At 37.2% G+C, this 15,217-nt stretch overlaps 1 protein-coding gene across 1 annotated transcript in view; it reads left to right on the forward strand.

Moving 5' to 3' along the window:
• The window catches only part of NR5A2 (nuclear receptor subfamily 5 group A member 2), a 91,475-nt gene that overhangs the window by 53,619 nt on the left and 22,639 nt on the right, over window positions 1-15,217 (forward strand). Inside the window, exon 6 of the mRNA XM_067300445.1 lies at window positions 5,897-6,044. Within this exon, the coding sequence (XP_067156546.1) occupies window positions 5,897-6,044 (148 nt within the window). The remainder of the gene's footprint in view (window positions 1-5,896; window positions 6,045-15,217) is intronic.

Consider the following 15,217-nt stretch of genomic DNA (forward strand, 5'->3'; position numbering starts at 1 on the left):
TAAAGAGATGGACTCGGCTGTTCTGTAGGTTAGTTAGGTTCTGCATGTTACTTTAATATCTTCACATTAATAATTTGAAGGACCTGATATTCATCATTACTAGAGTAGGAAATTTTATGTTACTGATTAAAATAGCTATCTGCATGAAGCTTAATGATACTTTTCTTAATGTGTTTTATAACATAAATATAACTACCATAAATTAATACATATATGGTCAAATATAGGGCATAAAATTATTCATGTCTTGATGTACTAGTCATTTTGAAACTAAGACAAAGTAAATACAGTACTTTGGAATGCTACTATTTGCATATTATAACTAATTAGCAAGCACAATAGCATCATCCTAGGGGAAAGGTCCACTGGCAACTTAATTCATTATCTTCTATTATTGTGTATCATGTTAAAATGACAAGCATCTTACACTGTGTAAGTCATCACAATTTTAATTAATACATCCAGAGCTGATAAAAGCATATCTCCTGGTTTTGTCCATGCTGAGCCCTCCTCAATTTTTAACATGTAGGCACCTCTTCAAAGTGTTTCTTCAGTGTTCATTTGCTTAGAAACAGAATGCAAATATTGTTTTAAAAGTTTTTAATGAGAGTTTTACATGAAAAACTCCAAATGAGTTTAATAACCAGTGTAGCTGCCAGTAAAATATATATATTCTCCCTTACCTCAGGAGGCCATTGAAGAGTAACTATGGTTGTGATAGTAAATTAACCTGCTTGCTATATATTATGCTCAACACTCCCTTCTGCAGGAAAAGCTCATCTGCCCACATAGCCACGAACCAGAACCAGCTCACAGTCCCCCTGCAGGGCCAAGGCTTCGAAACCGGGGACAGATACTCCTCAGGCTTTGGGACGGGTTTGTCACCGGAGGAGGGAGAGAGGTGGGGACACAGTGTTGGCAGCCAGTACCTGTACAGGTACTGTGTTGTAAATAAAACCCATGGCTGTAGCTTTATTCCTTAATGAAATAATTCCTGGTTCTGGGTGAACAGAACATCATTCAGTGACAGGGAGTCCCTGGTAACAGGCGTTATCAAGTAAAATCACTCTAGTCGTCTCTTCTGGAGACTGTTGCAGGCTTGCTGAGGCATTGAGAAGGGATGGTACAGGTCCACACAACACTTCCACATGACATCCTCTGCCTCCCACTGTCATATTCCAGAATTTAAATACAGTTTAATTTTAGGAGAAGGAAGGAACCTGATTCTGCCATTACATTTTAGGCTCTATTTTGTGGGCATAGAGAGAAGGAGTCAATATCAGAGGCATCTGTGCCACCACCTGACTCCACCAGGGATCTGCCTTCAAGAACAGTTCATTACTGTGAAATATCATATGCAAAACAAAAAAGTACAAGTGCTCCCTGCATTCCTGGCCTTCAGCTTCAGCATTGATCTAGCCCAGGATATAGTTTCATGTTGTAAAGAAGTTTTATCTTTTGATCTGCCTCAGATAATATCTCACTATCCTAAGTGAGACCTTCATGGGAGAAAAATAACTGCAGAATCAGTCACTTCCATCTATCTTACAACTCTGCTAATCAGCTAGAAAATTATTCAATATTATTCTTATTTGAATTATTGATAGCTGACTTTCTAAATGCTACTAAACTTCAAATACTTTACTACAATGTATTGTTTTTAAGTAAAGGTTTCATAAACACTCAGCACCAACTTAACTTTGCTTTCATTGACGTGATAGGGATTTGGGCTTTTAATTGTATGAAGTAAGTTTTGACTGTATCAAGAAAAAGATTTAGAAAAAATATTCAATACTTCAGTGCCTGCAGTCCCATTTAAGTTATCACTCTCTTGCTCTCAGCTTTTCTGTTTTTCCTTTGCTGATATTGCCTACGTTTTTGTGACGGGTGGACCGTGAGGGCCTGGAGAGCTGGGATGGCGGGGTGGGATCTCAGACACCCGCCAGCCGGCAGCCCCATCCGGCCACAGGCGTCACCTGTGCAGTGCCTGGGGCAGCGAGATGTGCGCAAACCGGAGGGACCTGTAAGAGCCATCAGAAATGCTGAGAGAGGTATGGAATGAAGGCTGTCTGTACAAGGGAGTTAAGCACATTTATCTACTTGGCATTCAGAGCTGAAAATCATCTCCTAGCATTAAGTACTAACTTTCTCAACAAACCAAGCCAAAGGAGGTCTCCCCTCTCCCTTTTTGACCGATACTCATGATCAGAAGATATATGCAACATGTGCCAGATTTACCCAAGACTTGATATTTCTCACTTTCAGAAAGGTGCCCTAATTTCCAGGCTATAGCCTTATTTATTTCATGCTCTGTCTGGACAGGAGCTTTGACCTCAGGTTTCCCATATCTCAGCCATTGGGCTGCTGAAGAGTTCCCTCCTTTTGTATGTTTGCTGGCTTAAGTAGATGAAAGTCATTCAGTCCAAAAATCTCAAAAGATCTGTGGCATGGGCTGGACGTGCTGGTTTATCACCGTCACGACTCAGGTAGTTCTGGGCATGCCTAGAGGTAGACAGTTTGGCACCCAAATTGCTGGCTGAAGGTGGAGCTGTGAGGACCTAAACCATTAAGTTAGGTGGCAGCAAGGTGGAGGTTTTCAGTATCTAATTTTAGAGTTAGACACTGCAGTTAGCAAATGATATAGCCACAGCACAGCCAGCAATATAGCATATATAGCAATAGCTGTACTGATATTAAACAAGCATGTTTAAGCACCAGAAGTACAATCACAATCCCTAGAACAAGCAGCAGGGCAAATTATTCAGTGCTGTTCTGTCTACGCTGCTTTGGTACCAAACTAACCCAATTAAACTTCTATTAATATTTCTTCAGTATTACCATATTCATCACACAAGACCCTGTGTGCTGGTACCTGAGGAATTCACACCTCTATTTGACTGTGCAGGCATAGCTTAATGCCCAACATTTTACTTTTGAATTAGGTAATGTGGAAGCTTCACTGAAGCTTCTGTTTCAAAAATGTCAGTCAACATACCATCTTCAAAATCAAAACCGACTGTACAATGTCATACTATTAATTGTGAAACAAAAATCATCATTTTTTTCAGTTGTGGGTTTGGTTTTACCAAATGAAATTCATGGTGCAATATTAGGTAAATGCTATGATTTCGGTATGCAATTTATGTTGAAGATTCAGGCTGTTTTGAGCTTTGCTTTTTAAAAGCATTTTTAATCATGAGTTGGAGGCAAACAAATTATTGCACCTTTTAGTATCAATTTCTGTGCACAGGACCAAGCAAGCAGGACAGCACACTGTTTAATGTAACCACTTTTTCAGAATAGACATTAACTGAGGCTTTTTCATGCACAGTTGATTTTGTATAAACTGATTGACACCTTTGGGGGTCATCTTTCCACTGACTCATAATTTTGCTCACTCTTGAAAAAGGCTTCTGTACACCCTGTATTCTCTAGTTAAAGCTGAAAATTCAACTCATCATATTTACACAATAAAAAAAAAATCCATTCGGCATTGTTTTTAATTGCAAATCCTACTCAAGGGACCAATTCTCCTGCTTAGGAGGCAGCCCTGTGCCTTCTACTAGAGAACCAACTGCAGTCAATTATGGTAATGAAATGTCAATAAATATAAAAATTTAATACAGCCTGCTCTTGGTGAGTGGCAGATGAGGACTTGCCTCCCAGACAAATTTGCTGGTGCTGCAAATATTAAATGCACCTGAAAGAGTAGCAGGTTGCCTGAGAGCTCTCCAGTAGAGGGATGGTGGGAGATCCAGACACCTTCTGGGTTTTTCCATTATGGTATAATCGCTGCAGTAAGGCCAGTCATGTTCTTGACATCCAAATATCTTAACTTATTATTATGAAGTGAATAGCATATCCCCCCACAAACTGGCAGCTCAGTGAGGGATTTTTGAGGTTTTTTCCCCTTAACAAAGCATTACAGTTACAAAAGGGAAATTAAGTTGTGAATGAGTTGACTCTTGTATGTGAACAGCTTCTCAATAAGAAGTAGTTAAATCATGTCATCGTATTAAAGCGCTCTTCCAATAGAAAGTATTTGGGGTGTGTTACTATTTTTTACTTATTTATGTAAGTATATATATTCTTAGATATATATGTAGAGAGAGAGAGAGAGAGATAAATACCAAATTAACTCGATTAACTAGTTTATGAAAGAAAGTATGGCTGGGAGTCCTACAGACTACATCTTAGTTTTGTCACATATTTCTTTGGCCCTGAGTAAGTAATTTAATGTCACTGCTTCAGTTTTTCCAGGTGTAAAAGAGGGCAATAAAACCTGTCTCACAGAATACTTAAGCATAATCACTTGACTTCATTAAAACGTAAGCACAGATCTAAGTGCTCTGCAGAATTGGGGCAGTGTTATTCTTAATATCCACACAAAAAGTGTAACTTCATTTTTCTTGCGCAGTTGCCTTCAATCAATGTCTTGGGAGTGCTAAGTGACATATAAATAAAGCATCTTATTTAAAGTCAGTAACCTATTGATTATATTAAGGTTATCACTAGGAGAATTTATTTTAGTTCCTTGCAATCACTAATCTATCTTTCCTGGTTGAAATGTTGACAGGTTTAAAGTCAGGATTTTTCTTCTTGTTTTACTCTTGTTTATGCTTGGGCAAAATCAGTTCAATAGTTTTAAGATCAAAAAAGGGTGTTTCAAAATACAATGTTCCTTAACAATTATTTTAAAAATTAGATTTTAAGAGATTAGTGACAGAAATATAAAATTTTGCAGTATGTGTCTATATTTGTGTTACCTGACCATTCTTTATTAACTTCTTTATTATGGGAGGCCTCAAAGACAGGATTAGAGCAGTGATACCTTTAAACACATCATTAACCCAAGTGTGCACTTACCACTGTGCTTGGTCTCAGTTTAGAGCCAGGCATAGTTTATGTAATCATTTTATATGATTATATGAAGTATGGTTACCAATTTCCATGTTGTTATGAAGGTTCCTAAAATGGAAAAGCTTTGCAAATACTAGAGCAGCCAGGCAAGAAGGACATTTTTGAAACCTGCCAATAATCTGCTTAGTGTTAGTTGGCCAGGAGCAATCTGCCATGGAAGCAAGCAGTGCCCTGGCTGTTCCCCAGGGCAGCAGCGCTTCAGAGGCACACGGGACATCTAATGGTCTGGTGAGAACAGGGCATCTCAGCTGAACCAGTTCCTGAAATCACAAAGCTGCTTCGTTCACTGCGGCTGTTGAATGGGACGTTGTGCCTGCAGCTGACCTGCGTACAGCTCCTACTGCTCCTCCTTTGTTCATGGAGGAGGAATTCCCAGACCAAGTCCGTCAGAACTAACTCCAGCAAATAACCAGATTTTGTGTAGCCAAGGAGAAAAGAAGCCATCCTCACAATACCTCTGTTTCCTGTGGGAACACACAGATGTTTCTGGGCTTGAACAGATGTTTCTGGCCAAGTTGTGGATGCTGGATCATTTCCCATGAATACCATTATATCCCTCTGGACTAATACAGCCAGTGTAGGCATGAAGCCCACTTCATCAGTTTCCCTCCACAGGATCCTACAATTACAATGAGAACAAGAGACACCGAGTGAATAAAACAAACTGATACAGGACACCGCTACCGGTGTCATAAGCAGTAGTCATATATAATGCTTCTAAAAAAAGCTAATGCAGACAAACAAGCATTCACAGTGATGTGACATACCATTAAGATATATGGTTTAATAATATTTTCAGTGTGTACTGTTGTGCTAAAATAGGTTTGTATATAAAATCATCTTGACCTGATGACATCATTAAATTGAGAGTGATACTTTTATCCAGGAGTATCCCAGTTATATGGGATTGCTTGGCACATTCTAAAGAGATTCTGTGGGTCTGATAATCATACAGAAATATAATTCTCTTTTACAGGTGGATTATTCAGTAATAGCATCTCAAGCTGGAGCCACCCTCAACAATCTTATGAGCCATGCACAAGAACTAGTAGCAAAGCTTCGTTCCCTACAGTTTGATCTACGAGAATTTGTATGTCTCAAATTCTTGGTGCTGTTTAGTTTAGGTAGGTAAATTCTACTCTTCATACACTACTTACTACTGATATTGGTATTATTTGTTATAAAATCTTCTGTTTTTATTTATTTTCTTGGAAAAAACAAAATACAACTTTGAAATATATTTTATGAGGTTCATAGTAATCTGAGGATTATCTTTTAAATATCATTTGCAGGAAAATTGTGTAGCAGGATTAAAAGTGGAATTCTATGGAAATGATTCCTAAAACCTTTGGAATTTTTATATGCTGTCTGTATGCGCTTTTTGAATATCCCAGAACACAGATAAAATTCTATTATAAATTCTAGAGGATAGTGAAAATATAGAATGGCATATTTTCTATGATATTGAATGTAGTCACATAGAGCAGATGGAGATGGGATATGGGTGAAATATACCTATTTTTTTAAATGTATTTTAATGGTAAGTATAAACAATCTTGTTAGCATATTGCTGTCACATTGCAACACATAAATCAGGAAAGTAACTAATAGTTTTTAACAAACAATGAAAGGCACTGTTAAAGTGCAAATTAATGGTAATAGTTTTGTGACAGGTCTAGCTAGGAAATAACCTTTAAATGGAGGTTGTTTTGTACTAGTGGAAATGACTCAGAATGGGAAAGATACCTATGCAGGACAAATTAGTTAAATCAGAACCTTCCAATGAATCAGTCAAGAAAAATCACCAACACCAGGAATAGAAAAGGGATTAAGGAGATGGATTCCTATTGACTTCATAGGAACAGATTTTTCTGTCTGTCTTCTGTTTTAGGTTTGCACTCTGTTGATTTAATAAAGCTGGTTTAAATAAACTTTGGCCAAGTGAATTTTTATTTACTGGCACACAGTTGAAAGAAGAGACTTAAAATCATAAATAAGATCAGATTCAGCCACCCCTACATAGCTAAAACTCCATTTTTACTCAAAAGGTATTTTGTGTGCAGAGACTGAACTGTTGAGCCAAGAACAGCAATGAAAGAAATATCAGCATTGGTGACATATAGTAAAGCTTTTCTTTAATTTTCAGTTTAAAAAAAATTCTTCTGTAAAGGAATAAAATTCTACAAATACATTCGTATAGTACAATTTCATTTAAACTAAAAGCAGCAAAATGTTTTGGTTGTATTGTAAATTGTCAGTTATTGTCTTAAATATGTCCTTGTATATAGTGTTTACAGAATTTGAACCTGTTTTGGAAAACTTTAGATGAAGGTCTTTTTAAATGTAGGTAGCATTAAAAAGAGATACTTAGTAATATATGACATGTAGAAATAAATAAGAAGTATTTAAAAAATTAAAACAAAGTTAAAAGCATTAATTTTAATGAACCATGTACATTCCAAATCCCAGGAAGACATGATGGATTTATCTGGTAACTATTAACCTTTTGTATTCAGGGTTTTGCCTCTTCCCGTGTCTTAGAATCAGAGATGGAAAAGCAAACCATCTGTTGCAGAAATTATAATGTTTTATGAATTAATTTGATGAAAAACAAGAATTCATATTTCTTAATTCCTAACAAGTAGGTCTTCCAGTCATTGGACAGGGGTACAGAAATGTCTGAAGAGCCTTGTAGCCTTTCTCTGATAAAATATTTAGAGAATTCCTGTCACTTCAGGGATATTTTAAATTAGCTGAATAAGGGTAGTGCATCTGGAAAATGCTCACATTTAGGTGGCGCTTATATTTGATGACTTTCCTCAACATAATTTCTAAATGAAATAAAAGTATTCTTCCTTTAGCTCTTATCCTAATTCTGCAAGGTGATGTGCTCAACTTCAAAAGGAGTTGGGCAAGTATACGTTGCAAGCTTGTACCAAGCCAGGTTATCCCATTCTCATCTCGTTTATGCCACTGCAAAAAGAGCTAATTCTGCTCCTAATAGGAGGCTTGTAGGCAAGTCACTTGCATACAGAAATGATATAGCTAAGAAAGGTTCAACACCTTTGAAACAGATTAATTCAATATTTAGCATACTGCATAATTCAATCTGCTAATAGCCAAAGCTAGATGTTATGCTGCAAAGAGTAGAATGTAAAGATATTATCACTTGACCCGCAGAACTAAGGCTAATATTTAATGAGAATCATGACAAAACTGAAATGAAAAACATGGAAACCCTTTCCAGCAAAGCACAGAAGTTTGTTCCCAAACATATGAATGAATAGTCTGACTTAAGTTAGTATGACTGCTCACATCCTTCAACTGTTTAAGAGTCAGGTTTTTAAAGACATGGAAGTGCCTAACAATGCTGGCAGACATCCAACAAGATTGTCAAAACTAACTAAGCATCAAACTCCTACTGAAATAACTGGGAGCAATTATTGTACCTAAGTATCTAGGCACATTTGCCACATATCTACATCTGTTAGGCATCTCAATAGAAAACTGGTCTTAAGGCCAAAAATACATCATTTAATCAAAACAAATTTTTCAAAAACCTGAGCTGGCTCTTATTGAAAATCTGGCCCTATAATGTTTAATGAAATAAAAAGCACTTCAAGACATACCAGACTTTTTACATTTCTAAGGATGTTCATGCCACCATGTTAACCAAAAACCTTATACTATTGTATAGTACATACATACTATCTATCTATCTATATACACACATACATATATATAGTGTGTATATATATATATATAATGTCTTATATAAAACCTCTCAAAGGCAATGCGAAGTCAATAAGTCACAGAATTAATTTATTAAGAAGGCTGTTAGTTTTTTATAACTGTGCAACTATGAGGCTGCCTTCTAAGGCTGTTCGTTGTTCATGGCTGTACTGTATAGTCTGTATCTTCACAAGATTGCAATCTCCTTGAAGGCAAAGAACTTTGTCTTTGTCTTTTTTCCAACATGTCAGAAGTGATTAGCCTAGTAAACTAAGAGTAAAATAATGTTCAAAACCCAAAGCACATACGTACAATTTTTCAAAATACAATTAAATCATATCAGTCTTGCTTGCTAGATTTTAAATATGAGAGGTAAATTGTTAGTTATTTACTCGTCAGAGGTTCCAAAGGGTTTGTACAAGAAAACGCTTTTGATTGATAGCAACATTAAAGAAGAGGCTGTTGAAGTTTAGACAGATGCATTTGTATTGTAGTCTTCATGGCTAGCAGTGCACAACTCTTTCTGCAGTCACACCGACTCCACACTAATGAGTGATACCGTCCAGGCACATGAGTTCAGGACCTTTTTCCAGTGGTTGTCTAGTCTGTCTGTGCCCATCTGACCAACACTGCCAAGTGCATAATGATGCAGCTGACTCAGCGATTATTGGATAAGACAGAATACTTTGGTAACTAATTTCTTAGACAGTGTGACATTTCCTTAGTTTATTTCTTTCTAGTATTAATATATTTAGAATTAGGTAACTTTTAAATTTCCTCCATCAGTTATAAAAATTCAGGTTTTTTTACAGCCAGGCAGTTCTTACCTCTCTGTACATAAGAGAGTCCCCTTTCATGACTGTGGATTTTCATAGATAAGTGACTGTCTGTCTGTCCACCATAAGTGGTTCCTTATGCCATCAGCACAGTCCTGGCAATAGTCACTGCCTGTCTCTGGCAATGATGAGCCCATCACACCTGAACTATTGTTCTCAGCAGATAATCAGTTCAGCTGAATCAGTCCTTCGCTCTTGTGCTCCTACAGGGTGAGAGTCAACAGGGAACAAATCAGTTCTTACAACCAGCACAATCTCACAATCACACTGGGGATGACGGTCTTGACCATGATTGGGGTACAGCTCAGTTTCAGACTAACAAGAGTCTTGTTTCAAAATGACATTAAATCACCAGCAGAGACCCCCTCCTTCACAACTTCACTGCACCATCAGCAGTCAATCAATTATTCTGTCAAGCACAGCAAGTTTGGACTAAATTTAAATTCTATCACATTACTCTGATAGCCATCCACTTACATGATCTACAGAGCAACATATTATACTAATCCAGCAGGATTCTTTTAGAGACTCGCAATCTTCCAATGAGTGAGTCCTCCAGCTGTGTACCTCTTCTCTGCACATAAATGAATATGTTGCTTTCCTCTCTCACGACACACCAGAACAACATTATGCAAATCAGCCAATCTGACTGACACCCAGGATCACAGGCAAGCAAATAGAAACAGGGCTTGTGATCATAACTGCCCTTCACAGCTTTGGCTGGATGTGGTTATGATATGATAATCATACCATATGATGATATGATTGCTAACCTGTCTTCTAGTCACTTCTTCCCCAACTTGATCTCTGACAGACATGACTGAATTCTTGCATCCAAGATCCATCTTGGCTGGAAATGATACACTAGATGCTGATTGAATGATATATTTGATGCTGATTGAACAATATATTTGAAAAGGAACTGGACTCAGTTCTCAAAAGCATCTCATTGCAAAGGAGCAGTCCCTCCACCAGCATGATTCACTTGAAAGAAATCTTCCATTTAGATGGCTTAGAAATAGCAATTTCTGTTATCAATCTCGATTTCAATTATCTTGAGGTATTAGCTTGCTGTAAGGTAAATCAGGACATCAGTTCTGATAGCAATGATCTCTACCAACCTTTCTTTTGTTGAGGGCTACATCATAATTGCAAACCCCACAATATGCCTGTTTTGTGGGAGCATCATTCCTGTGATAAAGGCACTCTCCCCTTAATTCCAAGTAAGGAAAGGGCTGAAGTGAAACTAATTAATGTGGACACCAAACCACAGTTTAACTTGGGTATACCAGCCAAGGTTTTTTCACAATATGAAGGTCCTACAGATAAAAAATTCAGCAGCTCAAGAGATACACAAAAACTGGATTTTCCTGACCTCTTACTTGCATTTGGCAGGCTATTTTCAAGCAGAAAGAAACAAGACAGAGCCATGACGATTCAGCAGTTATAACTGTACAATTGATGAAAGGTTAGTGACCAGGCACACATTGCAAAACTGGGAAGGAAGGAAGAAATCTTTGAGACTTGAGTGTTAGCCCTACTTTTTATGCTAGTTCTGCAGGTTTTACATTTATGAACTCATCTCCAAACCATGAAAAGAGCATATCTTTTCTAAGAAAGCTGCCTTTCAGAGAGCTGTATAGGTATTTATCAAATTTTATCAGTTTATCAAATTTCCAACTAAATGAGAATAAACATATCTGACTTTCCCAAGGCTAGCCGAACTGAAGGTAATAGCAATTTCTTTACCCTAATCCCAGAGCAATAAAACTAACTTTTCTATAGTGCATGGTCAACATAGTCCACAGTACACATTATCAAAAAATAGACCTAAAAATAAGTAAAAAATGTTTCTTTGTCATTACTAATTGCTGTTTTGAATCAAGATATACTGCATGTAGAAGAAGACAATGTGTCAGTTTATTAGCTTTTTTGAATTTTCGTTACTGAATTTGACATTAGTTTGAAAATTCTCTTTTTATTATTTTGTCCTAAATTAGGATTAGAAATTTGAAAAGCTCCTCTGTGCTGTTGATTAATGTTTTTTAAAAGGAGACAGTGACTAAATTTCATCATACATGTCTGAGTATTTTTGCTTTGAACATCTGATTATAGCTGGGGAAATTATTTTTGTCTTCTACTTTGTTCACACTTCTTGTATTTGACAGTGCCATTGAGCACTGAGGACAAGCTGCTACCCTAGATCCCCTCTCAAGTCAATGGAGAGGGGGATTCCCTTGATTTTCTTGGTAGGTTTTCATATAACAGAGAACAGAAAAGCTAGGTTTATAAAACCACACAATCAGCAGGGCTTGTATTGCCCAAAATAATTTTTAATTTGTTAAAAAATTATCCTGTTTCAATATGATGACACCTCTTTAAAAATACATACCTTATTAATTGCATTACATTCTTTCTGAATATTTCTGCTTAAAGATTTGGATCTGGTAGACAGCCCAAAGCTGTCTGCTCCCTTTGGAGTCGACAGGTCTTGCAAGAGGAGGCCTAGTCCAGCCCTCTGCAGAATCCAGTGTATGACACTGTCAGCTCTCTAACACCTATTTAATAATAATCAGCATATACAGAAATGGTGATCAGCTACCCAGTGACAGCAATCATCTAAAAACAGCAAGTGCTAGCTACAGACTGCTTATCTGTAGCACACAGTACAAACTAAGTTACAAATAGATGAACAATTAAAAAAAAAATCAAAAATAACCCTCTGGCCCATGCATTCCAGCTTGCAGAGAAGAATACATGTATTTTAGCAGCAAAAAAGCTTGATAGTTAACAGTTATTAAAATTCTCTGATTCTGGAGCAAATATAGATTGGTATACTCTTCCAGGGGGAAATCTTGGCCTCACTAAAGCCAAAAAGTTTCCCACTGGTTTTACTGTGACCAAAATTTGTCTCACTGCTTCTTTGGTTTTTGTCCTATCACAAAATAATGCTTAGATCAACTTTTCATCAATTAAATTTGCTAAATGACTGATTTTAAATAATGCTTTAAGAAGCAAATGAGTGTCTTATATGGTATACTTTCTATCATCTTCTGATGCAACAGATCTCTTTTCTTTTTGGCGTCCATTATCTTTATAGGCTGGTCACTTAACCTGAAATCAGCTGTTGTTTTCTCTTTACCAAAACTTCCCATTTGTCCTGCTAGTTTTTATTATCTGAACTCAGCAAGGATGATTTGTCAAGCCTCCCATCAGAGCAGTTTGTAAAGTGAAATGCCAATAGGAAGAAAGTTAGACATCATTTGACCCATGTCCAGGCACTTGTCTGCCTGCAGAGCTAAATGCTGGAATAGGCAGCGGCTGACTGGTACTGCTCTCTTATCACTGTCAGGACACAGATAAATGTACTTCATTTAAGAAACGAAGGCTTTATCAATGGGCAAATAATTGCAGAGCCACTATTGATCTCAGATCTCACTTAACATGAGACAAGAGGGACCTGTAGAAATGGTAAACACGTCAGCGCTATGTGTGGCAAACAATGGGCTCTTGCTTAAACAGAAAAAGGGACATCATTTCAAGCAAAGCACAGTGTTACTTACTTAAGGGGAAGGCTGTGGTCCCCTAACTAGGCGATACATCCATGCTCTTTTCTTAGATTAATCTTTTCTTGCTTTAAGCTCTCAGGTGTCAGAGCTGAAACGGGAGGAGAATAAACCCCATTATTGGGCTCCACCATTTGCTCTTTTGGAAAACTTCCTATCAAGATCTTCATGCAGATGAAACAGGCTGAAATGAAGCACTTTGTGAGACAGACTCTACTCTCACCATTCACAAGACTAGTAGGAGCTTCCTGTGAACATGCATCCAATGAGAAAAAAACACAAAGCCTACATGTGCTCACTTTCATTTTGTTCCATTAATTCAGATCAATGCAGTTATCAAACATTCTGGAGTTGAAAATAACATTTTAAATTAGCTACTGCCTTTTTTGATATACTTTATGTAACATCATTGGTCTACCAGGAGATTTACAGAAAAGCATGAGCCTGTGCTTCAGTAATCCTGCAATATAAACATACAGAAAAGATGAGGAAGAATCTGCTGATTGCAGCAGTAAACAGTGATGAAACATTGGGTTGTACGTATTTTCACTTCAACAATTTTTGCTGAGAGTTTAGTTTGGGGTATCACATATGCAGATGGGAAGATAAGTGTGTAAACATCAATTGGAAGTAGTATAACAAAGGATATTGATCAAATTTGGTGGTATTTATAATGCATAAGGGTACACAAACAAAGAGAATAGTAGAATGAAACAAAAGAATTAGTGTGGCATCTGACAAAGAGGGTCTGAAAAGGAAACAGGAGACAAGACCGGAGAATTAGACAAGCGCTAATTTGCGCGTGATACAGTGATGAAGGCATAACCTAACGAATTTCGGCATGTGGCCCTTTCTTGCAGCCTGCCTAATACTAATACACCATATGTTAAACAAATATGGATCTGCCTTTTACACTTTCTGGTGAAAGAGACAGCACTATCTCTCCAAAGCTCAGTCCAGTAAACACGGGAACTTGCTAAAAACAAGAATTAGCCAAAAGGTGTCTGCCCCCCACCATTAGGATATTTTAGTATCAGAACTTAGGAAAAAGCTGATTAAACTACCAGGTGACAGACTCAAAACACAAGGGGGGTAGCTCTTCAACACAGCATATTATTCTGCTCTTGTTGCAAGATGCAGTTTGGCAAGATGCAGTGGAGGCTCAACATTTTCATGGTTACCAAAGTCACTTGGAGAAATTAATGGAAGGAAAATCCATTGAAGGCTATAAAATACAAAATCACTACTTCTGTCTCTTCCTAACTTCCAATTGCTCAACCCTGATACAACTGCTCCTGGGAAGTATTGCTCCATGCTTTTCTTCTTACACTGTTCCCCAAGGGCATAGTCCCAGTATGGCCATTCTCATATTCTCTTTGGGAAAGTATTGTAGTTTTTCAGAGACTCTATTTTCCTTGCTGTAAAATGGGAAAAGTGGTTCTTTAGCAGGATACTAAGAAGCTCACAGATAATACTGCTGTATTTTCACATAGCATCTTCAGCCACAGGATACGAAGTAGGTGCTATGAATTTGAAATGAAAAGTATTGCATGACCAAGTCGTCCTTGACAAGCCAATGCAAGCCTGTAATGCAGCACATGTCCAGAGACCGAACTTGGCATCATACATGCATTCACTTCTTACTCACAGTCACAGTACTTACAGTTTAATGCAGTCTTATTCAAAATGGCCACTCTGGTAGTTTTTACTTTTGATAATTTGTAAATATACAAATACTGTTACACCTGGTTTTATAGGTATATTATTTATAATACATATTTATACCTCAGCTGATACTATGAGGGTGTTTTATAAAATCCATTGGCAGTCTTTGTTATATATTCATCCATTCTATTATCCAAGTGCATTTCTAAGATTGCACCTAGTGAACACCAATAAGCTAGTGGAATATCCTGGGGTTCTGTATGATTATCATTCAGCCAGGGCTTTTAGATTTCCATGGATTATATTTGAATTTAGAAAAATACTTACTGTACAGTTTCAAATCCAGGCTGATATCTCAACCCTAATGTCTAATTACAGTAAGTGTCTAAGGATAATAATGACAAATAAATGTTTCCTAAAATTTATGTAATCATTTGGAATTCAGAAAGGATCGTACAGTATTCAGGAGGTACGACTGTTCAATATTTATACCATAGA

The sequence above is a fragment of the Apteryx mantelli genome, chromosome 8 (genome assembly GCF_036417845.1).
Source record: "Apteryx mantelli isolate bAptMan1 chromosome 8, bAptMan1.hap1, whole genome shotgun sequence".
Taxonomy (NCBI): domain Eukaryota; kingdom Metazoa; phylum Chordata; class Aves; order Apterygiformes; family Apterygidae; genus Apteryx; species Apteryx mantelli.